This window comes from Bipolaris zeicola, assembly GCF_000523435.1.
Source record: "Bipolaris zeicola 26-R-13 unplaced genomic scaffold scaffold_21, whole genome shotgun sequence".
Lineage (NCBI taxonomy): Eukaryota > Fungi > Ascomycota > Dothideomycetes > Pleosporales > Pleosporaceae > Bipolaris > Bipolaris zeicola.
The window spans coordinates 1-25057 of NW_006912070.1; the positions used below are offsets into that span (position 1 = coordinate 1).

At 50.9% G+C, this 25057-nt stretch overlaps 13 protein-coding genes across 13 annotated transcripts; 7 read left to right on the forward strand and 6 right to left on the reverse strand.

The window, feature by feature from the left end:
• Positions 1–2917: 2917 nt before the first annotated feature.
• On the forward strand, positions 2918–4096 carry COCCADRAFT_87306 (uncharacterized protein; the record flags this gene model as incomplete). Its single annotated transcript, XM_007710753.1, has 1 exon — positions 2918–4096. The coding sequence occupies one exon, from the start codon at positions 2918–2920 to the stop codon at positions 4094–4096; it is 1179 nt and encodes a 392-aa protein (XP_007708943.1).
• A 276-nt stretch (positions 4097–4372) lies between these two features.
• On the forward strand, positions 4373–5531 carry COCCADRAFT_87368 (uncharacterized protein; the record flags this gene model as incomplete). Its single annotated transcript, XM_007710754.1, has 2 exons — positions 4373–4612; positions 4686–5531. The coding sequence occupies 2 exons, from the start codon at positions 4373–4375 to the stop codon at positions 5529–5531; spliced, it is 1086 nt and encodes a 361-aa protein (XP_007708944.1).
• A 558-nt stretch (positions 5532–6089) lies between these two features.
• On the reverse strand, positions 6090–7083 carry COCCADRAFT_2191 (uncharacterized protein; the record flags this gene model as incomplete). The annotated part of the gene is made up of 2 exons (XM_007710706.1): positions 6090–6734; positions 6787–7083. The coding sequence occupies 2 exons, from the start codon at positions 7081–7083 to the stop codon at positions 6090–6092; spliced, it is 942 nt and encodes a 313-aa protein (XP_007708896.1).
• An 830-nt stretch (positions 7084–7913) lies between these two features.
• Positions 7914–9047, forward strand: COCCADRAFT_2192 (uncharacterized protein; the record flags this gene model as incomplete). The annotated part of the gene is made up of 1 exon (XM_007710707.1): positions 7914–9047. One exon carries the CDS (start codon positions 7914–7916, stop codon positions 9045–9047), a length of 1134 nt encoding a protein of 377 aa, XP_007708897.1.
• Positions 9048–9456: 409 nt separating this feature from the next.
• On the forward strand, positions 9457–11487 carry COCCADRAFT_87475 (uncharacterized protein; the record flags this gene model as incomplete). Its single annotated transcript, XM_007710755.1, has 1 exon — positions 9457–11487. The coding sequence occupies one exon, from the start codon at positions 9457–9459 to the stop codon at positions 11485–11487; it is 2031 nt and encodes a 676-aa protein (XP_007708945.1).
• A 274-nt stretch (positions 11488–11761) lies between these two features.
• On the reverse strand, positions 11762–13009 carry COCCADRAFT_33889 (uncharacterized protein; the record flags this gene model as incomplete). Its single annotated transcript, XM_007710734.1, has 1 exon — positions 11762–13009. One exon carries the CDS (start codon positions 13007–13009, stop codon positions 11762–11764), a length of 1248 nt encoding a protein of 415 aa, XP_007708924.1.
• Positions 13010–13298: 289 nt separating this feature from the next.
• On the reverse strand, positions 13299–15362 carry COCCADRAFT_23492 (uncharacterized protein; the record flags this gene model as incomplete). Its single annotated transcript, XM_007710725.1, has 2 exons — positions 13299–15102; positions 15196–15362. The coding sequence occupies 2 exons, from the start codon at positions 15360–15362 to the stop codon at positions 13299–13301; spliced, it is 1971 nt and encodes a 656-aa protein (XP_007708915.1).
• Positions 15363–15857: 495 nt separating this feature from the next.
• On the forward strand, positions 15858–16564 carry COCCADRAFT_87376 (uncharacterized protein; the record flags this gene model as incomplete). The annotated part of the gene is made up of 3 exons (XM_007710756.1): positions 15858–15942; positions 16012–16128; positions 16197–16564. The coding sequence occupies 3 exons, from the start codon at positions 15858–15860 to the stop codon at positions 16562–16564; spliced, it is 570 nt and encodes a 189-aa protein (XP_007708946.1).
• A 520-nt stretch (positions 16565–17084) lies between these two features.
• COCCADRAFT_87401 (uncharacterized protein) lies at positions 17085–17264 on the reverse strand (the record flags this gene model as incomplete). Its single annotated transcript, XM_007710757.1, has 1 exon — positions 17085–17264. The coding sequence occupies one exon, from the start codon at positions 17262–17264 to the stop codon at positions 17085–17087; it is 180 nt and encodes a 59-aa protein (XP_007708947.1).
• Positions 17265–18946: 1682 nt separating this feature from the next.
• Positions 18947–19117, forward strand: COCCADRAFT_80178 (uncharacterized protein; the record flags this gene model as incomplete). Its single annotated transcript, XM_007710758.1, has 1 exon — positions 18947–19117. A coding segment is annotated over one exon (171 nt), but the record flags the coding sequence as incomplete, so codon positions are not given.
• Positions 19118–20063: 946 nt separating this feature from the next.
• Positions 20064–21032, reverse strand: COCCADRAFT_87484 (uncharacterized protein; the record flags this gene model as incomplete). The annotated part of the gene is made up of 1 exon (XM_007710759.1): positions 20064–21032. The coding sequence occupies one exon, from the start codon at positions 21030–21032 to the stop codon at positions 20064–20066; it is 969 nt and encodes a 322-aa protein (XP_007708949.1).
• Positions 21033–21765: 733 nt separating this feature from the next.
• Positions 21766–23029, forward strand: COCCADRAFT_87357 (uncharacterized protein; the record flags this gene model as incomplete). The annotated part of the gene is made up of 4 exons (XM_007710760.1): positions 21766–21845; positions 21907–22033; positions 22109–22426; positions 22604–23029. The coding sequence occupies 4 exons, from the start codon at positions 21766–21768 to the stop codon at positions 23027–23029; spliced, it is 951 nt and encodes a 316-aa protein (XP_007708950.1).
• A 571-nt stretch (positions 23030–23600) lies between these two features.
• COCCADRAFT_33897 (uncharacterized protein) lies at positions 23601–24761 on the reverse strand (the record flags this gene model as incomplete). Its single annotated transcript, XM_007710735.1, has 3 exons — positions 23601–24094; positions 24208–24458; positions 24655–24761. The coding sequence occupies 3 exons, from the start codon at positions 24759–24761 to the stop codon at positions 23601–23603; spliced, it is 852 nt and encodes a 283-aa protein (XP_007708925.1).
• Between the last annotated feature and the right edge of the window lie 296 nt (positions 24762–25057).

Here is a 25057-nt window from a genome sequence, read left to right on the forward strand (position 1 = left end):
CTTTAGATAGTATTTAATCTACTATCTTAATATATATGAGTTTTATTTAGTTGTGGTAGAGCTGTACACGTAAAGAGGTGCGCAAAGTTGGTGGGGTGGCCCGCTCGCTTGTATGGCCCGCTCGCTTGTAAAACACGTTAACTCTTGTAGATAAGGACCTATGAGTTTCCACCACACCTACTTTCTTTGCTTGTTGGACACAGGGTGTTGCACAATTTCCTGTCGAGGACAGTAGCTGGTTTCATGGAATCAGAACAATAGCAGTTTGGTCCTTGAAGCGCGAAGTGTGTGTATGAATGGCACTTTTGTACACAGTAGTAGTTGTCGTTAGAACCTAGGTTGAGGGAAGAAACCCTATCTGGTAAAACATCCTCATCTTGGTAGCAACCATACCAATGCCACATTTTGTCAATCTTGTTAAGTTTGTCCGAGAGGCTTGCCTTCTCCTTTTCATGAGAATCCTTCGCTTCGAGCATCTCGGTTTTCAACTGCTGCTCGCGCAGCAATGCATCGTTGAGTTGTGCAGCCGATGCGTGCTCGCGATCCAGACACTAATTCTTCTCTGCCTCACAATCATTGCAAGAGGGAGTTCCGCGAGAAGAATGAGGGAGCGTCTCGTCGAACATGACGCCGTTGCTACAGGTACAAAAGCAGGTCGGCTTCAATGACAGATCAGTGCATGCGAGGGAGGGCTTGGCATCTAGATTTATGAATTGGTCGGACCGGAAATTTTAATTGTTTCTTTACATACTCATCATTGGCAAATTTGTAAGAGTCGTTTAACATGTCCATGAAACCCAGATTTCATTGCATAGAACCCATGTCAGGCGGCATAGAACCCATGTCAGGCGGCATAGAACCCATGTCTGGCTGCATGTCTGGCTGCATATACCCCATATCTGGTAGCGGAGCGCCATCGCCTTATTCCGTGCCGTAGCAATAAGCCGTAGTAAACAGTGTGAACATGAAAGAGTTTGAAGAAGCCCTCATCGTGAATAGTTGGTTGGAATAATGTGATTGAAATGTTGTAAAAGACTATCAAGGCGTTGAAGAGTAGTGTAGTGCAACAAAGTGTCCTACAGCTTTGTCTTTATAGATCTCTCCGTTTATTTGGTTTTTTAGCACTTTGGCCAAGATCAGCCAATTCGGATCTCGTTGTGGTTCTTTCAGGTGGACGCAAGGATTGCATACGCGATTTGCATGGTTAGCTGTAGCAATGCACGATACACGTATAGCCTTGTACTACGTACAAATCCACCCTGTGGTGGGTTAGTAAATGTCTATAGAAAGGACTTGATTCGCACGGTTGATTTACCCATACATGTCTAGCCTATTCAGGAAGTACGTAGTTCCCACTTTCCGCGTCTTTCAGTCTTTCCTGTCAAAGATGGTCCGGAGGATTGCATATTTTGCTAGGATGTACTTTCTAAGAAGGCCCCCGCAGTCCTGTTACCATTAAGAGTTCAACTACCCATGTTCCGTGGAGCAGGTATAACTTCCATGGAAAAGCGGGCACCAATCACTATTGGCTCAACTCCTTGGGAAATGGCTACTTAATGAGTGCCTATAGTGAGCAAAATATCTCTGGAGACCTTGCTGCAATCTTACCAAGGACGGGGGAATGGAGTGCTTTTTATGCTATGTAATATTTATGCTGGGGCTAGATGCTGAATATTTTTCATGCACTGACAGAGATATGTGGAATAGAGTAATACTGTTATGTCATTGCGCAAGCTTTGTGCTAGGTACAACCATGTTTCTCTCACTTCCTATACTTGCTATTGTCAGCCTGTTCGTACTTGGCAAGTGCGAGTATTACTTATTGAAGATACAGCCGAAAAACTCTTGTGCAAACGAATCCTGGGTTGTCGAGTTCCAATACAAAAAAGAGTAATTCATTTGCGTGTGGCTGTTTTCTTCATGTAGCTGATGGAAAAGTGAATTTTTCCTTCTAACCAATATAATTGGACAAAACCCACAGTCCACACCCATCCGGCTGGTGCAAAGGCTGTTTGATGGCAAGGCCGCATGAGGATGGGAGCAGACGCCGTCTCCAACAATAGCTCCAGCCACCTGACGCGTCAATCCAAGAATACTACTACTGTACAATACTAGTCACCACGGCAGTCAAAAAATTACTAGATTCTCGAATACAATCAGTCGCACATGCTTTGGCGGATAATCACGTCGCAATACGTTGGATACTGTGTAATCTAGAAAACGGTTTGTAGAAACTACTACCAACATATGACTGACAAAATTGCTCATTCCCTCGCTTAGAATACCATTTATTCTTGTCAATAGCCAAGATTTTTTTCTACAGTTTTGAATGGCTATGCGCCTACGACAACGGCGGGGCTCGGTAGTACCGACAGTAAGTAGGCTTGGCAGCTGAACATTGTCGGTCCACAGCTGAATCTTTAACACCCGTTAGTACTAGTATACAAAACATTCCGTTTAGCTTCAGCTCCATGCCTTCAGCTGTATTACTTCCTGAACGATGATAGAGATGGCACTACTTCAGACGTCGTCATGTACACCGTCTTTTACAATGTGCACAACCAATACAGTGTAGCAACCACACTCAGCTCGGCGGATATATGAAAGATGTGGCTACAGCTGAAATCCTTCAGGATGACTGGCTTGACCAACTGGACATGGGCAGATTCAACCCGGAGTATGCGATGTACGTTTTTTGTACCTCCTTGTGAGGACGTTTCGCAGGGGATCAGAAGCAGCATAAAGGATACATGCTCGCACGATACCTAGGTTTCTCTCATCACCATCCCAAGCTGCATCCTCGGAAGCTCAGCGCTTGTCGCTAGAATCCTTTTCATCATCTCCATACGATCTTTAGTCAAGACCAAGCCTTGGATTTTGCCGTCTCGACCGTCGAGGCAGCCCGAGTATATTTATAATGGCCGCAACTTCCCTAACCTTACTTGCCCTCGCAACTACTCTAGTCTCCGCCACGACAACATGGAGCGAAAACCTCGTTCTCGCCGACTGCGGTATTGGCCTGGGAGTAAATGGCGGCTCTACATCACGCGAGATGATGTACTACTCCAACATAGCCTGGGGCGCCCCGACATACATGGCCAATGTCCCGTGGGACGGCTCGTACCCTTGGCGACCAAGCGGCGTGTCGCAGACACTCCCTAACGGAGATAAATGGACAGTAGTAATCGACAACAACGTTGGAGATCCAAATGTCGCGGGGTTCGCTTGGCACACATACGATCCCAATACCCTGACGTGCTTCAGTCGACACTTGGATGGACTCTTTACTCTGGCCGATGGGAAAAAATGTAGCATGGCGTACATCTGTAATCATGCGCCAGCAGGCCCAAAACCTCCCATGCCACCACCAGCACCAGCACCCGCTCCACCGTCGTCTCCGCCGCGACTGGATGAGAACGCAACGCCTGGCGCACTAAAATACCAACCCGTCATCGACTTTGACAAGTCAGCCTGCTACAACACCATGGCCATCACGCGCAGCGGCCAGTTGAACAGCGGCCTGGAACTCGGGCAGGGCAACTGCCGCACACTGGACCGGCTATCCAACAGTAACGTTTACGTACGCGAGAAGTGCACTGATGATGGCTGGTGCTTCTACATATACGGATACTACGCTGAGAAGGACGAGGGAGGCAGTCTAGCCAGTGGACACAAGCACGACTGGGAGCACCTGGTTGTGTGGACTCTGCACGGCGAGGCCAAATACCTCGGATGGTCGCACCACGGGGACTACTCAGTCGACTGGGCACACGCAATAAGATGGGAGGGCAGTCATCCCAAATTCGTCGTTGAGCGCGATAGAGGCACTACGCATTGTTTCCGCAAGGCGACTGAGTCGGAACCACCGGAGAACGCGACGGGGAAGTGGGTGAGGTCGCCCTTGGTCAGTTTAGAGAGGATGAACGGGGGACTCAAGGATAAGATGCTAGGGAATAACTGGGGTTCGGCCCATATGGATCTGAAGGATGACAGGTTTGATCAGGCGTATTGGGCTACTTGGAAGATGGCGAAGGCGCTTGATAATCTGGGGCCTCCACGGCCGGATCTTCCCGGCCCCCCGCACCGGGAGTTGTAGAGGCGGGGGGGTATGGACAGACAGGGCGAGTTTGTGGTGTGGGTACTCGAGTATAGTATGTATGTAGATAATGAGATGTAGTAGTAGAAATGCGACGAGATGATTAATAGAAGCCCGTCACGCCAGTCTCCACAAGACTGCCGTGCACGCGTCATTGGTTGATATGATTGGTAATCTGACTCGACGACTGAGCCGACAACGACAGAGGATCGGATATAAATGTCTGTGTTACCTGAACATGAACAGCTCTGAACTTCATTCTTTGATACAAATATAATGTCTTCCCAGCGCAACTTGGAAAGCGCTGGCGCAGCAGACGAGCGTGCGCCCTTGCTCGCGCATGCTGACGCGCCCGATTACACGTCTGTACCTCGAGAAGGTGACGATGAACCCCAAGTACCCGACGAAGAGGTATCGTGTACCTGGCAGTACGTATGGAGAGGGCTGCTAGCCTTGGCCGCAACGCTCATAATCGTTGTGTTTGTCAAGGCATGGATAGACGCCGACGACGTCGATGTACGTAACCCCTAGTAGTAGTACCAGCCAGCCCATGTCCACACCCCCAAAAGGCTCACCACATATACCACAGTTCGACCTCAAAGGTGCCCTAAAGCGGGCCCTGGGCGGCGGACTCAGCGGCGCCGCAGCCATGATTCTCCAGGTGCTGCTCCTCATGCCCATCCGCACAATTATGAACTACCAATACCGCCACGGGACTTCGACCACCACCGCCACCAAAACCCTCTACCGCGACGGCGGCATCGGCCGCTACTACCAAGGCATGGGCGCAGCACTCTTCCAGGGACCCATTGCACGCTTTGGCGACACAGCCGCTAACGCCGGTATCCTCGCCCTGCTGCAATCCAACGGGTTCCTCAAGCAACTGCCATCCCCCATCCAGACAATCTTCGCCTCTGCCTGCGCCGCAGCCTTCAGAATGCTCTTAACCCCCATCGACACCCTCAAAACCACCTTACAGGCCCAGGGCCCTAGCGGCTGGCGCATCCTCCGCAACCGCATCAAGACGGATGGCATCGGGAGTCTCTGGTGGGGTGCCTTTGCCACCGCAGCCGCCACCTTTGTCGGACATTACCCCTGGTTTGCAGTCTACAACTTGCTTTCCGAGACTATCACCGAGCCGCCTAAAGAGCAGATCGGGTGGTGGCTGCTGCGCGCGGCGTTTATTGGCTTCTGCGCGTCTGTTACGTCTGACACTATTTCTAATTCTCTGAGGGTCGTCAAGACGTATCGGCAGGTCAATGACACGCGGATTTCGTATACGGAGGCTGCGAGGAAGGTGATTAGACAAGATGGGCGACTGGGCCTTTTTGGCAGGGGTTTGAAGACAAGGATTATTGCGAATGGGTTGCAGGGGATTTTGTTTTCGATTTTGTGGAAACTGTTTTTGAAGATTTGGGAGGAGAGAACGGGTTAGAAGTGTGGTGGAATAGAAGGATTAGAGGGTGAGTGGCTGGGATGGATATATCGTTGTGCGTGAAACGAAGTCGCTGGACCTCGTCCCCGTCACTCTCCAGTAGAGCCTTGACATCTGTCATTGCACCCTCAATCTTGGGGCAGAAACATGTATATATGTATGTAAGGTGGAGCTCCGGATATCTTCCTATGCATAGACGTATTTGTGCGCTTGGTAGGTATGCCTTCGAGTTCTTATAGTAGCATCACTCAGGTCCCTAGCACCATCAGCATAGTAGGCGACGACATAGACACATTTTAGGTTTAAATATCTTATAGAGAGAGCTCTGCATCCATCATCACATCGTTGCTTCACACTGCTTATATCTGCCTTTCTACTCCCATATTGTATTTTTTTTTGACTGTCATTTCCACTACAACCCATCGACAAGATATCTCCCACCAGTTCTCCAAAACCATCATATCCTTTCCCAATCGCCATCTCATAGCCTTCCTTATTCCAACACCAACTCCATCTCCTAGCACCTCATCCCAAACCCCTCCTCAATCCCACCATCCCTCACTCCTCAACCCTCCTCTTAAGAATCTCCCTACTAATTCCCCGTAGAGTCCCCACAAAGCAATACTCAAACCCCTCCGCATGCAAATCATCCAAAACAACAGTCCCATCCCTCTGATACGCCGCAAGCTCCTCCACACTCAACTTCGGTACATACACCCTCCCGTTCTTCCTATCCTCCAGCAATTTACTTAGCTTCTCTCGTTCCTCGCCTACTTTACTCCCATCATAGCGCAACTTTCGATGCATCGATCCCATGGTACGCGGCGTCCACTCACTCGCTCCTGCGGCGACTGCCCCATCTTCTCTTTCTTCGAAGGCTTTGCGCTTGAAGAATGTGTTAAAGGTTTCCAAGATGGGTACGCGTCCTGGGAGCTTGATTACCGCTCCGGCTTCGATGGCGCCGCGTAGCTTGGCGTGGAAGAGGTCGAGCCATGCGACTTCTTCGGCGGTGTAAGGCCTCCATATGTTGTTGGAAGCTGTCGCGTGTTGTGTGAAGACTGGATCGGGCTCCTGAAGGTCGCCCGCGTCGTCTGTCTCACGGGCGAGGTATTCGTGTGAGGTTTTGGGTCGTTTGGGAGTACGTTGTAGAACACTGACGGAAGACGATGTGACTTCCTGTCCATCATCAGTAGTAGAATTCTCCTTTTTTCGGTGTTAGCTAAGTCTTCTTTTTGTTGTTTGAGAAGATAGGTACCTCGTGTGCACTGTTGATATAGTTGAAGTAGCCGTAGTGGTCAAAGTACTTTTCGTCAAAGTCTGGATCGATTGGTTCGTCATCAAGGGCGTTGTGAGGACTGTACTTCAGATCGGACTTCCCATGGGCCCAATCCTTGACCGATTTCCCAGAGGTCTCATTGATGGGATTCCAACCTGAGATGTGAAAAGCACCAGCTGTGTGACGAATGACCTTGGTTTTGCATGCATCGTCAAAAGGTTCGCTTTTGTCGTTGTTGTTATCCATTTCGAAGAGATTTTGGCTGAGCAGCGCCATACTGGATGATACGCAGATGTAGCAGCTACTGTTGAGTACGTTATTCAATATATGCAGATAGAAGCAAAGCCCTTCAAATTTTACCCAGGCGTTATAGACGAAACCACCGGTAGAGTGAATACATCTGCGGTGTATTGCCGAAAGGGGTTACTTCATCCTCACCAAGCAGGTGAACTGAGTGATAATTGGTGATTAGCAAGTAGAATTCACGCTCGTGTCCAGTCAACCACGCAAAGACAACTTTCAAACTCATCATAGTGTAAACTGTGGATCTCAAGGTTCATTTCCACAGTCAATACGGTGCGTTGACGGACTTTACACCCCCCGTCTATTGTTTCCACGTTAAAGCAACATACAGGAAGCGATATACTTTTGCTTTCTTGCATTTCTAGCTATTTGACTACACAATCATGGAAAGGCAGTCACATCGAGTCTTCTGAAAACATCTCGTACATGTATTTGAATTGAAAGGCATCGTTCTGTTCCCCACAATGGCGTATCTTTGGCCTGTTAGACTCAACTAAGCCGTTGTGCACAGGTCATTGTCTTTCACTCATCTAGCTTTTTGGTATGAGTGCTTCTGCCTAAAAGGTGCATTGTTTACAATCAACGCCTTTCACTCTGAGCTCCCAGTGATGAAATGAATCATGTACCACGGAAATTTTGCTTTCTCTGTGCTATATTATAACCATATCTTAATTGCCTGTAAGCTTCATAGCATCATATTCCAACTGATATTGAGCTCATGATCGTTTTCCCGAACTCTCGACTATCCAGGCATTCGTATCATCGAGCATTCACTCAAACCTACATTGGAATACTCCATCGCCATGGCGCCCAAACAACAAGACGAAGACCCAGAGAAAAACGCTTACAAGAAACTGAGCATGAACGGCGTCCTGAGGCCTATGGCAAAGAGAGCTGGGTTCAAGAACTTTAACAGGTGGAATCAGGATCAATTGGTGGACATCTTTCTGGAGTACGATCGGGTAAACCAAACAAGGATCCGTGATCTTCCAGAAGGATACATCGCGAGTTCCGCCGATATTGATGCGCAGCATGCTCTAGTAGATCGCTTGATCAAAGGGAACAAACTCAACCCTCCTGTTCCTAAACGAAAAAACGAGGATGACATGGAGACAAGAAAACTCAAGCGTGCAAAGGTTTCATCCGGGGATGACGACCATGTCTCATCCTCAGACAGTGGAAAATCCAATGACAAACGCGCACCTGGAGGTGTCGCAGGCACTAAAGGAGTTTCTAAGACAGGTTCCAAAGCGATTAGAGTACAAGAGAAGTCCAAGCAGGTAAAGAAGCCAGCTACAACCAAGCCAGCTGCAACCAAGCCAAGATCCCGTCAAGCATCCACTCGCAAGCCTCCACAAAATAAAAAGAACATGGACGTTGGAAACCCCCAAGATACAGAATCACAAGACCCTTCGGCTTCAGCCGCCCATCAACCCTTTGTGGCGCCAGGCGCAAATCCAGGAGACGACGACGACAGCTCTGACAGCGACGGGTCCGACTCTGGAGATGATAATGGAGACGATGCAGTTGACGGCGAAGACATCGAGGAGAGCGTCGAAGATCCCGAGGTCGAGGAAATAAGCAAAGCACCACCTAAGAGCGTAGCTATATCCATGAGCATAGCTACATCCACGAGCAAGGGCAAGAGCATATCTAAGGGCAAGGGTCAAGCCGAGGTCAAGCCTAAGCCCCTTGGATTGCACCACGGAATTCGCAAAATCGGTAGGTTTACTAGCTCGGACTGGGACCCTCTCGACGAGAGCATCCCAAACAGTCGACTTACGTGGTACGAACAAGAGCAGCGCTTTCGCGCGCAACAAGAAAAGGCACGCAAGGAGGCTGGGGAAAAGAGATTGCCACACAACGAAGGAGAGGAGCTGGAAGAGGAGCCGAAGAAGGAGTGGGATTGGAAGAAACAGTTGCGTAGAAGAGGATAGGCGGTGCGTGCTGGATCTGGTATGGGTGTTGCATGGATTGGGCTATCTCGCCAAGAATGATAGGTTGTTTCGAGGGCTTTGTTTTTTGTGCTTAATGGGGGTTTTTCGATAGTAGTAGTACTAATCCGGCGATTGTACAACGGCTTTGTTATTGGTGTTGTTGGCGCGTGCTCTTCTCATTGCAGGTGTTCTTTGTTTTCCCAATTGTCGAATAAACCATTTTTTGTACGTGATACATATACAGACCCCTCATCTGAGCAATGTTGTGGATGTGCAGATATTCCAACTTTGGTTGTGGACATTGCGTCCTAATACGTACAATCGATAATTTTGTCCATTTCTGTTTCATCATCTTTCCAAAACCATCACATTCTGTGACGAACTCCGAAAAGGAGTTGATATTCACACCATGTCATCAAGACGGCAAACAAAAAAAGACAGAGAGCTTGAAGAAGCGCGAAAGATGATAAGAGGGGAAGGCTATCCACGAGCAACAATTCTCAGTAAAGAAACTACTCTCGAATCGCTAAAGGAAGAGTTAAAAAAACACCGGGACGATCAAGTAAAAACCCGCCGTGCACTTCCAGATTTGATAAGACAGAAAACCGAGTTGTTGAAAAAAGGCGACACGAAGGCATTGGGTGTTTGGCAAGAGAATAAGGAAAACAAAAGGGTCACGCGCAAATACCGCACAAAAGAGCATGATGATTTCACCCGCACTCAATCGCTCCTCGAAGACTTTCTCTACTTTCAAAACCATTTGCATCGACAAAACAGATACTCTAAAATCAAAATGAAGGAGACACGTGGTTGGCACCTTGACAGTGTGAATTCCAACAGTGGGCAAATGAAACCGGAGGGTCGCCAGGACATACTAGATGCATTTGACAAAGCCAAAATAGGCGGGCCGCGTCATCGCAATGGATTTTTGGATTGGGATGGTAATGAGGTTAATGAAAGGGGATCAGATCAAGAGCCCAGGCCAATTCGGTTTAACGAGTTGCATCTATGGACACCAGCATGTCGACGGATGCCGGTCGGATTCAAAGCCACAAAAAATATGTCAGTTGAAGCTACCGATCTCGTGCTGGATATAGACAATATTCGTCAGAAGTGGCAGCGTATCGAAGAGGCGGAAATTCCAGAGAGAGGCAAGGAAGGCTTTCCGTACCGAACACACATGGAAAGAAGGCAGCAGGAGCAAGCGCTCTACAGGAGTGAGCTGGGGGACTTGAGGCCTACGACTGCAAGCTTGCACCTCAAGAAAACGCTAGATGACGTGAAACTCCAGGATAGATTCTGGGACATCCAAGTACTAGACGGTGTCTTCATTTCCGCATTAGAGTCCTCGTACGACTGGCGTACATCATACGATCTACTTGGACCGGTGAAAAGTGGCATCTACGCAAACTTCACCGTCAGCGACGAACGGGAGACAATAGAACCAGAGCCGCCCGAAGACGACCTCGACACCAATGACGAGGAGCAGCCCGAGGAGCAGCCCGAGGATCAACCCGAGGATCAACCCGAAGCATCTCAGACCCTCGAAGAACCCAGCAAAGAACAAGAACAATGCGCATCCACCGCCCCAGAACCCAACCGCTCAGTCCCCAAGAAGCGCAAACGAACCGTACACCTAGACTACCTCTACCCACGCTCCGAATTCTTCAACCCCCCACCCCCCAAACGCACCAAACACGCCCCTTGCAACCGTCCCCTCACCTTCTCCACGCCCCTCCTCTCAACTCCCTGGACCGAAGAAACCCCCGGACGCCGCGAATACCACGTCGCCCACCTACTCTCCCCCTCCTCCCCCGTCGACTCACCACCCCACACCCCGATCTCCCGGCCAGCCCCCACCAGCATCCCCGCGCCCTTCCCCAACGACGAAGTGAGTCCAATCGACCAAGCAGCGCAGCGGCGCTGCACGCACGAGCCAGAGCGATGCAGAGCGTGGTGGAGCCACGCACCCGACGACTGCTGGATTGTGGAATCCGCGGCTGTGGTGCGCCCGCGGAGTCCGGTTTTGCACCCAATTCTCGAGATTGAGGGGCCCGAGGGCGAGTTTTTGGTGCCGGAGGGGGCGAGGAAGGTGTATGAGGGGCGTGTGGTGGATCAGTATGGGGTTATGGGCAGGGAGTGGCCGAGGGTGGGGGTTAGGGTGCCGTATGAACCGATGGGGTTGGATGGTGTTGGGGTGGGTGGGAGCGAGGATGGGGAGGAGGAGGGGAAGGTGGTGCGTGAGTATCGTGCTATGGCGGCGCCGGTCATTCCGTTGGTGGAGAGGGATGAGGAGGAGCTTGTTGGTGTTGCTGGTGAAGTGGATGCTGGTGGTAGTGCTGGGTATGAGAGCGATGGGTCGGACTACGATGGCGATATATTTCGTAGTATGTATATTTCAGGGCGTATTGGCAGTTCGACTCAGGCACCGGGATCGTAGCCGAGTCAGGTGGAGCGAGTGGCGGAGTCTTAGTAGCCATGTTTTGACATTGAGTTAGTTTTACGGGGTTGATACTTATACAATTTTGTTTCTTGTCACGGACATCAGCAATGTAATCTAGTCGATTTAATTCATTCCCAGTAATCTGAATTATTGATAAAGTAGACTCATGTAAGCAACACTGTTGAATGAGAAACCAGTGAGACATTGTGCAGCCAGACCCCCTTTCTTAACAATACCATCACTTCCTACCACCACTGATTTCCGAAGTGTCTCACCTCGGCACCGTCAGGATATTCTGATCCTCGCCCAGATACACTACTCGCTTCTCTCTAACTTTGTTTCCTCCAGTCCCGCACTCCATCCTCCAATACGCATCAATCTCCATCTTGACGTCCAATGCCCTTCTGCCCGTCTTTGTAGCTATAGCCCTCGCTTCAGCAACAGTAGGCGGTGTTTTTGGATCCGAGCATTGTCTGCCATCAAGCCAATACAGGTACGCGTGTCGAGCGAATACGAGCTCGCCAACAACCCAGGAATCAAGATCTTCAGGGTTTTGGCCTGGAAGGATACGTATGTCGTATGTCTCGTCTACACGGCTTGGGGGTTGTAGAGTTATGATGTCGAATGGTGGCTCACCAAGACCGAGAGATTCAATGATGCGCTGATTATGAATTATGATATGGTTAACAGGTCCTTTGTCGAGATCGCCGGTTACCTGGGTGATTTCGTTGGACTGGTTACGGTGCACCCACATGGCAGTCATGAGTGTTGAGGGGTAGTAGTCGGCTTGGACCTTTTGTATACGTCTCAAAGGGAAGTCTCTGGGGTTCTGAATTGGGACTACTATGCAAGCACCATGGACTTCCTCGTCGTAAGTAGTGTCGCTTGGCTCGAGAGTGGATGATGAATCCAACGGTGGTGAAGGCGCTGGGAGCGGCGAGGATCCTTTTGTTGCACCGCGAGATGTCATGGTGTCAGGAGAACTCAACACTTGTGCAATGGTCCTCGAGGTATGCTCCGCTACTTCCACTATCTCGGTATGTCCCAAACCGTTGTTGCTTATCTCGTTGTTCAGGTTGTTAGCTACTTCCATCTCAAGCCTGTATGTTGTATCGGTAGTGTCCTGGTTCACCGGATCGTCTCCGTTCTCTTGGGCACGATCCAAGAGCGGTAGTCTGAATGTCGACCTGTTCTCTCTTTCGTTATGTACTCTCGCAAATTCCTCGTACAGCTTCTGTATCTCCACATGTTCCATTCCATTAACCAAATCCCGGACCTTTTGTCGGCGTGGCTCGACCAATTGTCTTCGGCGGCTTCCTTGTTGCATGAGGATGCGCATCGTGTTGATGAGATCTTTAGCGGCACTGGCCGATGTGATAACGGAGAGTCTAACTTCGAATTGCGCAAGCGATTGCGTCGTTCCAGGAACCGATCGTGGAGTAGCAGCACATAATTTTCGGTACCGGGCGGGTTGAGGAAGAGATTTGGTGATGTTGGAGGAGAGCGTAGCAGTGGTCATCTGCTTGTTGATTTCTCCGGCTGTCGCTGGCTCGCTGTTATCCGACATGGTGTGGTTACTGATGACTATTGTTCGTGGAGTTAGACAATCCCAAAGTAAGGCAAGACATGCGTTTGTTGTCCAAAGTTTGCGCGCACAAACTTAGATGAATCACCTTCACCTTCACTTTGCTCTTTATCCTCATGGCTAGTCACACTACCCCAAGTCCCTTGTCATCACCATGATACGCAATCGAGTAATCTGCTCTTTGAGTCTGAATATTATTTTCTACCTACGATTACTCAACTCCCTAACGAGGCCCAAATGGCCTAGGTCCAATAATCTGTCTCTTTCCCGCGCCAATACCACCAAGCTTATTCTGATTATCACCGCCCATATATCCGTATTGGTTGACGTCCCAACTCTGCCCGGAACCACTTCCCGCGTTGGGATCTTTGGAAGCTTCTTGCAGCGCGCGCTGAGACTCTTCCCATTCTTTTTGGCGTTCGCGCTCACGCTCCATCTCACGCTCGAGGAGTGACTTGGAAGCCCATCCAAGAGCCTTTGTTTTGGTTTGAGCCGCAGCCCGGCGGGCGTCTTCGGCTCGTTGCTCTGAGGTAGAAGTGAGCTCCGGTGGAATGTGGGTCTGGGGCTTTGGAGGTGCTGGTGGTGGGTTGGAGGCTAGGTAACGTTCAGTTCGGTTTTGTTTGGTATATGTTGAAGGGTCGGGAAGGGGTCGAGCGGATGGTTCTGGCAGTGGGCGGGTTGGGAGAGAAGGGGCAGCAGGAGTAGGTTCTGGTAAAGGTCGTGGTGACTGGGTTTGTGTTTGGTCCCATTGCTTGCGCAGGTACTCGCGGTCATCTGCATGTGCCCAGGAAGCATTGCTGTCTTGAGGTGAGGGGGCGCGTGGCGGGGGCTGTGGCCTGGGGCGACTCCGGGATCGGTCGCGTGCACGACTCTTTGAACGAGCGCGCGCTTTCTTGTCCTGCAGACGACCCTCACGCTCAGCTTGATACTGTCGTTCCCTCTCCTTGGCTTCCTCAAGCTGGCGCTCAAGTTCTCGTATGCGCTCGCGTTCGGCATTCGGCTCCTCGCTGCTTCCCCGGCGACTGCGCGGTTTGCTGGCTTGTTCGGCCTGGTACTGGCTGAGAAACTGTCCCCGGAGCCTAGCATCGCTGCCTGCACGCTTCCGTCGAGTCTCGGCCTCAATCTTCTCCATGGCCTCACGCTCCTCGCGCTGGCGCTGCTCCTCCTCAAGCTGCCATTGCCGCTCCTGCTCTTCCCACTCACGCTTTTGCTGGTCGAGGCGGGCCTGCTTAGCCTCTTGTTGCTTGCGCGATTCTTCTTCCCACTTTTGCTCCTCTTCAATGCGGATACGCTCCTCTTCTGCTTCACGTTCGATGCGACGTTTGTGCTCAGCTTCCTCGGCCTGTTGGCGCAGTCGCTCTTCTTCGGCAGCCTTTTCTCGTCGCAGGCGCTCCTTCTCTGCCATGTTGGGCACATGGGGGCCGGCGCTGGTGATTTGGCGGCGAGCACCGAACGCGATGCCCTGATTTCCTTGACTGGCTCCGCCCATGTAGCCATACTGATGAATATTCCATGCGGGTGCTGTGCTGCCCTCATCGACCTTTTTGCTCCAGCTGCTCACCCCGCCAGGCGGCGACTTGGGGAGGCCATTCGAGGCATGTGAGGTATCAGAGCCTCCGGTACGGGCGGCACTAAGGGCCCTTTCTGTGGTGGGACGGGCGAGGGGGTTGAAAGTGCTGGAGCCGCTGGTGTTGCTGGCTGTGCTTGGTCCTCTGCTTCGGCCATAGCCAGGCGATGTGAGGGCGGGACTTTTGGGACCAGCGCCTCCAGTAGAAGAGGGGCTAAGAGGGCCAGGGGCGGCACGCTTGGGGCCTATGACGGTGGGAAACTGGGAGGGGTTGTGGGCGTTAGCTACGCGGCTAAAGGCGCTGAGGCACTGCAAGACCTGGGCCGGGTCTTTTGCTTCGTAGAGGTCGACGGTGAGGAAGCGGTCGTGGGCGGGCATGCTTAGTGGGGGCTGTTCGCATGCGCGGAGGAAATGGGAGATGTTCTCCATCTGAATGAAAGGCATCTGGCTCTTCTTGAACCTGACAGCGCCGGGTGTAGCCAAGTTGACGAGTCTGCTGCAGTCAGCTTTCGGGATCCGGCCGTTTGGTTGCTTTCCTCTAAGGCCGGCTCACCTGCATAAAACGGTCCCGTCCTTGAGGGCATCAAGCAGATCGCCGGGCGGCAGTCGCTCGCCCAATGTGTCTTCAATCCATATGCGCACTTCGTTTGCTGCTTTGGGGGTGTACCTGTCCATGCGCAGTTTGCGCATGTCCTGGTCCAGCGAGGTTACAGACGCCATGACGGGCGAGTCGGGCGCAAATCAAGGGTTGGGTGTAGGGGGGTTTGGCGGTGGTGGTTGGGCACGCAAGGCAGCGGGCGGTAGAGGGGAAGAAGTAACTCGTCAGGCAGGATGGAATAGATGCACTATGTAGCTATCTATCTAGGCGACAGCAGGTCTGCCGTATATATGGTGTTTGGGGAATAGGAGGGAGAGAGAGGATTGATATGAAGAATTGCATATATCAGCCAGTCAGCCAGTCAGCACTTGAGCGTTGGCATAAGTGCATGGGTGGAGAAGATGTGTGTGTTGTGTTGGTGGTATGGGTGGGGACACAAGGAAGGCGCGGGCGGGCGCACCAGCCACCCGCCACCCGTGTCAACGTCACCGGTTTTTGGTATTGCATTTTATGTTGTGCATGTCACACATCCACATATCCTGTACGCCATTCATTCATCCATCCATCCGCCGCCAACCAATTCCCCCCCTTAGTCAAGCAAGTACACAAATACCACAATGGCGGGCGCCCCAGGCCCCATAAGGCGAGCATGGTATCAGTGGAAGATGCAGCGGTTTCCATGGCGCAAAAAGTGGCTGGTTGGTGAGTGTGCCTCGCCCAAGCCTATCCCTGCTTCTACCTTTGCTTTGCTTTGACACGACATCAATACAGGTTTTGATCTCCACGGAAACACGTTTTGGGAGTTCAAGGACGCCCTGCACTCGCTGCGCAATAGGAGAATTGCAAAGTATAGCCGCAGCACGCACTATGGCGACGTGCAAATATCGCGTTGGTTGCCCTTCACCTGCCTCTGCCCAACCTGCTCTGACTGACTGGCTGACTGACCGCCTCATCAGCCTCATGGATGCAATGGCTACGACACACGCGCTTCGACCCGCCAACGATTGCCGAACAGCAGCAAGACGTGGCGCGACAGGAGCGCATCAAACTTCTAGCAGCCCAAGCCGATGCCAAATGGGCTGCCAAACCCTCGGCCCTCGATGCCCCGGATAAACAACAGCCCGTGCTGCCGTTGCAATCGCAGCATCCTACCACCGCCCCCTCCCCCGTAAATGACAAACAAGACATACAAGACACAGCGGCACCAAGACCTAAAAAGGCAAAGGCCAAAGAGCCAGCCGACTCGCCGTGGAGACAAGCTGCACAGAGCCAGGATTGGCAACCACAAGGCTGGACTCCTGCCCCGGCCAAGCGGCCATCATGACGGCTCCTCTCCAACCAACTGTACAATACCTGTGACACGATACCAAAAATCTTCCACTTGTGACCTTCACGCTATCATGCTTGTACTACGACTCCGGTTTTATAGAAAAGGAAAGAACATCATACCTTGATCAACCTCCGCATGGCGTTGTCATTCAAACACTACTCTCCAACGCCAGTACGACGTCCCAATGTGCTTCAATGAGTTGGAAACTCGCATTGGTGTACGTACTGAGACTTTTCTGGTCTTCACACAATGCCCGGTGCTGTTTTGGGGGTATGTATACATTTGAATGCATTGATGTTCCTACTTCCTACCTCCACAATCTCCGTTCCATCAGTTGGCATATAGCCCTCCAACATGTTGCCTCATCCCCCTTATTCAAACAACCCTCCCATCCCCGCAAACGTCTCCTCTCCAAATATATCGTTCATCAACGTCAGCCATTGGCATTGCAACTTCTACACGTGCATCAATGGTTAGCACACGTCATCGCCAGTGTTCCATGCACTTACCAAAATTATTTACCACCTAATTTGCAAGTGTTGCAATTCGCCAAGAGGCATGATTGGATCGTGCTCGGGGTCGAGTTTCTGTCCGAACACCACCCCACGCAATCACCCAGTAAGGAGGTATTGTTTGGTTTGCAGTTTGCAAAGGCGGCTGGTAGCATTGCCGCGAGCACCAATATGTATTTCATATTGAAGCGTGATTGTAGTGAGGGCTGGTTCAAATTCAATGTCTTTGTTTGTCGTGGTATGAATGGCGATTTCTCTGATGCTTTTTAGGCGGAATCAACAGAACCCCCATTCCCTTAAATACCTCATGAGATGACCTGAATTCCAACATAGCCGCGACTCATTGTGCTTACTTATTGTGGATCAACTCGTAAAGCACCGCTTGGCAGTGATGGGCTGCTATTTACCGTGTTACGTACCAGCTAGTTTGCAACAACAAATGAGGACTGGCAATTCCCGCTGATTTTGAGACAGTATACCAACCAAGCCATGAATCCTTCCTCGCAAGAGTTCTCTCTTCCTATATTTGATCTGAAAGTCGAATATTTGGAATTCAAGTATCAAGAATAATCCCGCTGCACTTGAATTCGTATAACAAGGACATGGGCGTCTAAGACCACACGGGCCGACTTAACGTTACTATTACTCTACAAATTCGACTTCAAGAACAGAGCCAAATGTCCGTTATAAATCATGATGCAAAGGCAATATTGTGTAAGCCCCTACACGTATAAGTGTACATGCATCGCTTCGTTTAGAAAGAAATAGAATTCAAGATACACATTATTGGATCATCCTCACCCTATAAACGGAAAGGTGAAACGATGATGCAAAATAACCAAAGCTTACATTCGTACTAACTACTCATTTAACCAATGTTATTGCTCACCGCCAATCGCTACCATATCTTCTAATGAAAATATTTCATCTTAAATAAGTATTGACCCACTCTATACTGCATGTAAGACAAGTTATTATAGACGCCAAGGTAGGCCCGAATGAAGTCTTGATGATGATGCTTGGAAAAACAATATGTCTCGTAGATTCTGGTACAGGTTTTATATATGCGCTATAGACTTCAAGTATTCAAGACTTCGCTACTGGCACTTCTGAGATGATGGAATAGACAAGGAATTTAAGAGACAAAGCGAAAATCTAGTACAAGGTAGGAGGGCTGTAGAGGAAAAATTAAAACCTACATTCAAGCTGACCACAAGCCATAGGTTAATTTAGTATAATTCGTCATCCAAACAGCCACTTATCGAAAAGGGACGTGCTTAGTACATTAAGCGTACGCAGCTATCACCGTGATCTGGAATGAAGAAATTCTAAAGAATTTGGAGGAATGAAAAAAGCTCATTCATCCTTTTTCGTCGAGTGTAGTGCAATACTATCACAATAGTATGCTAGTCAACGGCGTGACTAGTAGCCTCCATTGACTCAACCCTGGCACAAATACGCGTATATATATACGCCTCTTTCTCAACAAGCCATGTCTACTTGACAAGAGCCGCCTCGCTACAGGTACAAGTCCATTTCGTCCTGACAAGTCACGTGAGACAATACACAAAGACGGAGGCAGTCAGCAAGATGTTGATAGCAATACAAAAGAAATATCAGAAATGATAGTACAAAGCTTTAATTCCAATGGATAATTCTTATTGCAGTCAAGTGCTTTACCGACTGGTTCCATACGGTAGTGTGAAGGCAGCGCCAAGACTGTCGGCGAAAGTGGTGCCGACTAGCTTGAGATTCTTCCAGTCCAGCTCTTGCGACGCGCTCACCACCCGGCGCGCAACTCGACAACTCAATCCGCGAATCCAGGCGCTCCACACATAACGACCAAATCGATTGCGAAGTCACGATGCCCAAGTTCTTCTGCGATTACTGCGATGTCTACCTCACTCACGATAGTATGAGCGTGCGCAAGGCGCACAATAACGGCCGCAACCACCTCCGTAACGTTCAGGCATACTACGAGCAGATCTCGAGCGACCAGACACAGCAAGTCATCAACAGTATCACCGATGCATACAACACAGAAGGCCAGGCAAATCCTCTGTTCCAACAAAATCTAAACGGAGGATTTCCTGGGGGCCCAATGGGCGGTATGCCTGGTATGCCTCCGATGGGTATGCCCGGCTTCCCACCGCCAGGTACGTTTTACACAACCCTGAAGTAGAGGATCAAGATGCTCACATGACCCAGGAATGCCACCCATGGCTGGAATGCCCCCACCGTTCATGGGCCGTGGTGGTCGTAAGTCAGCGCACTCCGAACATACAGAGCCCTGTGACTAACTATGGTAGCACCTATGCCCCCCAACGGAATGCCGCCTTTCCCTCCGCCCAACGGTATGCCTCCAGGCCCTGGTGGTGTGCCCCCAAACATGCCCCCGTTCCCAACACCCCACATGGGAGGTGGCCCACCTCAAGGGATGCCGCCATTCCCCTTCCCGCCACCGGGTAATGCTGGCTCGCCACCTGGAGGTATGCCATTTCCACCACCAGGTGGTATGGGCATGCCGCCCGGAGGACCTCCCGGAGGACCACCTGGCAGATATCCCCCTGGACCACCGGGACGTTAGGAGCAGTCTGATGCGCAGACAGGAGTACCAACCGACTTTAGCCATGATCAACATGTGCTTACATTTGACAGTGGAGGGCCAAAGAGAAAGAGAGAGGATGAAGATGATATATCCAATGTGTCTACACGGGGTTGGGGAGGAACAGAGCCTCGTTCAGCTGCTACAGGCGCAAATACCATGCTACCAACAAGATTCAAGCGGACACAACTATAAACACGCCAGGCTTGCGGTGGGCACAAAGCGCTATGGGAGCCGAGGCATGTGTGCGTCTCATTCATAGCCCACTGCACTCCTTCAGCAATCTCACGGTTGATGCGGTCATACTTACTCAGCAGTATTGGTGCAATATACAAAAGGCGTTGTCAAAACAGGTGTCAAACTCGTCCAATTAGCTTTATTCCTGGCCAGTGTTTCTATTTCCAAACATCTTATTCGCGTAAGTCTCGACATCCATCATACACATACCCAACTTGTGATTTACTGTCTCTTCTTTGCTCCACCACACTCCCTCTCTCGCAAAGACTAGCCTGTACTTCTTGATGTCGTTGTCCGAGTCTGCCTTGAGCTCGTCCACGAGATGTGAGATTGTCCATTCTTCTCTCTCAACCTTTTTCCCGCTAACTCTTTCAACGAGCTCAGCCAGCTGCCCGTAACTCAGTGTGTCTCCAGCAATATACAACACACGCCGTTTTGCCTCGACGTCCGCGTTGACAATCCTCGCCAACACTCTTCCAATATCGTCCACGTCTGTTATGGTGACCCTATGGTCCCAATCTCTCAAGCACCTTACCACCAGCTTGCCCTGCTTTTCGTGCGTCCTGTCTACGATACCCCAGAATGGCTCAAAGAGGAAAGACATGAAAATGCCAGTAGAAACAACGGTCCACATGACATTGCTCTCCTCGCCCTGCTCCCGCAAAAGGTTGCGAACGTCACGCTGCGCGCCAAACAAGGGCATCAGCCCCTGCCCATCACCAGTGATATCGTAGTCGACGCCCCACTGCCAGGGAAAATACCATAAATCGCTCTCACCCTTTGCCTTCCTTATAGATCCGGCTCCCAGAACTTCTCGTGCGAGTTTTACAACGGTGGTCGGATCTGCACCGAACCCAGTCGCGCTGACAATAATGTCAAAATTCGCAAAGGTTTCTGAGAGGCTTGCAGATGGGCCGGAGAGGTCGATTGGAAGTAAAGTAAGGGAAGGGTAGGAAGTGGTCAAGTGGGTGTGTTTGGATGGAGAGCGGATGCCGAGAGTGATGTGTATGGATGGCAGTGCAAAAATATGAGTGAGTATTGCATTTCCTAATTCCCCGGCGCCCAAGAGTAGCAATTTGGTTGTTGTGATAGGGGTTTCCAATGCCATTTTGTGGTATGTGCCAGATACTTGGGAGCTGAAATCGCTATGGCTAATCAAGAACGCAACAGATTGATCCCGCTCATGCTTATATGCATGGATTGCCAGTGGAAGACATACTGACTATGTATTAGTAAGTGCCATACCAAGCTTCCGCTCGGCGCTGCGCGTGGCTTCTTTGCTATGGGCAAGGAGCACGGAGATAACCCAGTTGTCTCGGAGTTAGTGGACTTGGTCGCACATGGAGCTGATCATCAGCTACAGAAAGAGGAAGTCAGGGACGAATCATCGCAGACGACTTGGATTCAGTGCAGGAGAAACAAACCAGTGCCAAAGGCATGGGCTGCCAGAAGTCGTCGCACAGTTAGTTCAACCCGAAGACTGGAGCAAGTTTCTCTAGTTTTGACCCGAGATTGATCGAGATTTTGTGGTCGCAACGGCTCTGATATAAGTCGAGGTACGTCAGAATCACCAGCCTTCACATACACAATCATCTCATTTAGAAACTCAGCATCAATGCTGCGTTCGGAAGAAAAGTACAGAGGGCTTCGCTTACCCACTCACAGTCGATGGGCTTGCAAGGCTGGTGCTTTGGCGCTAGTCCACATCCGGCCCTAGCGCCTTCGTCTATTTCGCAATTTCGACGTCCCGTTGTGCGCTCCTCGTCGAACAACTTCAGGACTGTCCATCAACATCCGAGTGCGCCCACGTCCATCCTCAGCAGAAGCCACTCATCACAATCATGGCCGAGCAACTCGTACTCCGTGGTACCCTCGAGGGCCACTCTGGCTGGGTTACCTCCCTTGCTACCTCTCTGGAGAAGTGCGTATCCCCGAAAACATCCTGTACCGTCCAAGACGCGCAATTACTGACATGCGACCAGCCCTAACATGCTCCTGTCCGGTTCGCGTGACAAGACGCTCATCATCTGGAACCTGACCCGCGACGAGACCTCGTACGGTTACCCCAAGAGGAGTCTCCACGGCCACTCCCACATCGTGTCCGACTGCGTATGTTCACCCGCACACACAAGGCAATTGGCTAGCTAGGAAGCGAGAAAAGCTGAGCTGACAATTGCTGCACAGGTCATCTCTTCTGACGGCGCCTACGCCCTCTCCTCGTCCTGGGACAAGACCCTCCGCCTCTGGGAGCTCTCCACTGGTGTCACCACCCGCCGCTTCGTCGGCCACACCAACGACGTCCTCTCCGTCTCCTTCTCCGCCGACAACCGCCAGATCGTTTCCGGATCGCGCGACCGAACCATCAAGCTCTGGAACACCCTCGGTGACTGCAAGTACACCATCACCGACAAGGGCCACACCGAGTGGGTCTCGTGCGTTCGCTTCTCCCCCAACCCTCAGAACCCTGTCATTGTCTCGGCTGGTTGGGACAAGCTCGTCAAGGTACGTGAACATGGCCCTTTTCACACCCAACCCCCACCCTCGTTTTATGATGATTTTCTATGTATTTGCTACTTCAGAGCCTCGGCTATGAGACAATTATCACCTAGTGCTGATTTGATGCTTCTCTCCTCGATTCACTGCCAAGCTATTCGACCGCAAGAAGCTAACATTAAACAGGTCTGGGAACTTGCTTCCTGCCGCATCCAGACCGACCACATCGGTCACACCGGTTACATCAACACCGTCACCATCTCGCCCGATGGCTCCCTGTGCGCCTCCGGTGGTAAGGACGGAACAACCATGCTCTGGGACCTGAACGAGTCCAAGCACCTCTACTCCCTGTCCGCCGGTGACGAGATCCACGCCCTTGTCTTCTCGCCCAACCGCTACTGGCTGTGCGCTGCCACCGCCTCCAGCATCATCATCTTCGACCTCGAGAAGAAGAGCAAGGTTGATGAGCTGAAGCCCGAGTACATGGAGGTTGGCAAGAAGAGCCGTGAGCCCGAGTGTGTCTCCTTGGCCTGGAGCGCCGACGGCCAGACCCTGTTCGCTGGATACACTGACAACCGTATCCGCTGCTGGGGTGTCATGGCACGGGGATAAGGTAGTGCATGTTGGGTAGTGCAATGGGGCGTAACGGGAAAATCACGATTCCACATCTTCTGTAGCATGCCATGGGTTATGATTGATGCTCATGCGGGATGGGTTTGGGACTCTTCCGGCATTAACACGTCTAGGCGCTTAGAGTCAATGAAAAATCTCAAAGTCCAACAATGGAACATCATCACCGTGTGATGGTCGTCGCGTCTTTGTAGCGCTGGCTCAGAGCGACGCTCGATGACTGCTTTTCTGAGATTCGGTACTCAGTTGCAGCTCATCTCAGAGCGATGCTCGGACGGCTGTTTTCTTTTCAAGGCACGATGTTAGGGAAATTCTTTTGACAGTAAAAGCATTCTTGTATCGCTGTGTGTATTGTGTGCGTGTGTGTGATGTAATATTCTCTCTTGAGTGAAGTGAGTTGTTATGATGTGCACATCAATATCAAAAAGAGGTATATCACTTCATGTGTCAAGTTGCATGTGAGCTACACATTTTCTGCTTTTGTTGTTTACACAAGTTTCTGTTACCAGCTAAATCTCTCTCTCTCTCTCTCTCTTTGACTGTTGATCAAATCTTACAACTTACTAAACTTGGGCGTCCTCTTCTGCATGCCACTCAACAGCGCATCCTTGACATCATCCGTCTGCACCATCGCCGCATTCCAAATGGCCGTATAAGTCAAGCCCTCGGCCACAGTCCTATCCCTCGAATAATTAATAATATGCTTAGTCCCCAACGTCGCTACAGGACTCTTGGTCGCAATCGTGGCCGCCAACTTGGTCGCTTCAGCCACGGCCTCGGCCTTGTCTTTATACACGGCCGACACGAGTCCGTGCTGCAGAGCCTCGCTCGAGGGGAAAATGCGGGCGGAGAGACTGATGTCTTTGACCCAGGAGAGGTTGCCGACGGAGTGGGGGAGCCGAGACAGAGTGCCAATGTCTGCGGCGATGCCGATGTCGACTTCTTTGACGGAGAATCTGGTAGTGGTGGTGGAGATGCGGACGTCGCAGGCGAGGCAGAGGTCGAGGGCGAGGCCGAAGGATATTCCGTGGAGGACTGCTATGACGGCTTTGGCTTTACGTTAGTAAAAACGAACCCTCAATTTTTTTCTCTTCTTCTCTCGTTCAATTGATTGAATGAATGAGAAATTGAGTTATGAGGGAAGTGATGTTGGAACGTACGCTTCTCGCATCTTTCAATGTCGGTGATGCAATCTTGGAATTCGAGAATGTGGCGCCGGTTCACGGTGGCTTTGCGGGCTACGTCTAGTGGTGTCTCGCCTTCTTTCTGCGCGAGGGCGCCGTCGTTGGATGCGGCTTGGATGTCTAGACCGGCTGTAAAGGCGCGGTCGCCAGCGCCGGTTAGGATGACGGCGCGGACGTTGGGGTCGTGGGAGAGTTGGCGGAAGATGGCGGAGAGGTTGAGCCACATGCTGGAGGTTGTGTTAGGGTGGGATTGCTGAGAGAGTGAGATTTTTTTGCGACGTATGGGTTGTCTTGTATGCGCAGTATGTACTTGTTCATCTTTTTTATTGGACATTATCACGGTTGAAGATGTTCTTGTATGTACTTGCTCTTCGACCTGCATACGCTCGGCAATTCGACAAAAGAATGAAATTGTATACTTACACCTCCTTGAACGCATTCATCTTCTCCGGACGATTAATCTCAACGTGCGCCACATATTCCGCTGGGAATGAAACGTTGAAGAACTCTTTCTGGTATGCCTCTGCCATGTTGTCGTTGTATCGTTTAGCTTCTTTGTTGTTCCTTGCTCTTTCTATTCGTATAGTATATCGGTTATTTTCTACTTGCGAAAGCGAACAGACTTTATCTAAACTCCTGCAAATGGCTGGGTCAAGTGTCGCGTGGGTGGCAAAGCTATGTGTTGTTGTCGGTTCGTATGGACGTGGTTCGGCTGAGGGAGCTTGTAATGGGGAGATGCCGAGGTACTTGTGTCGCATGTGGCTAGTGAGTTTCCGGGTCGTGTTCCAGCGGATCCATCATTGATGCTGAATAGTGGGCGAATATA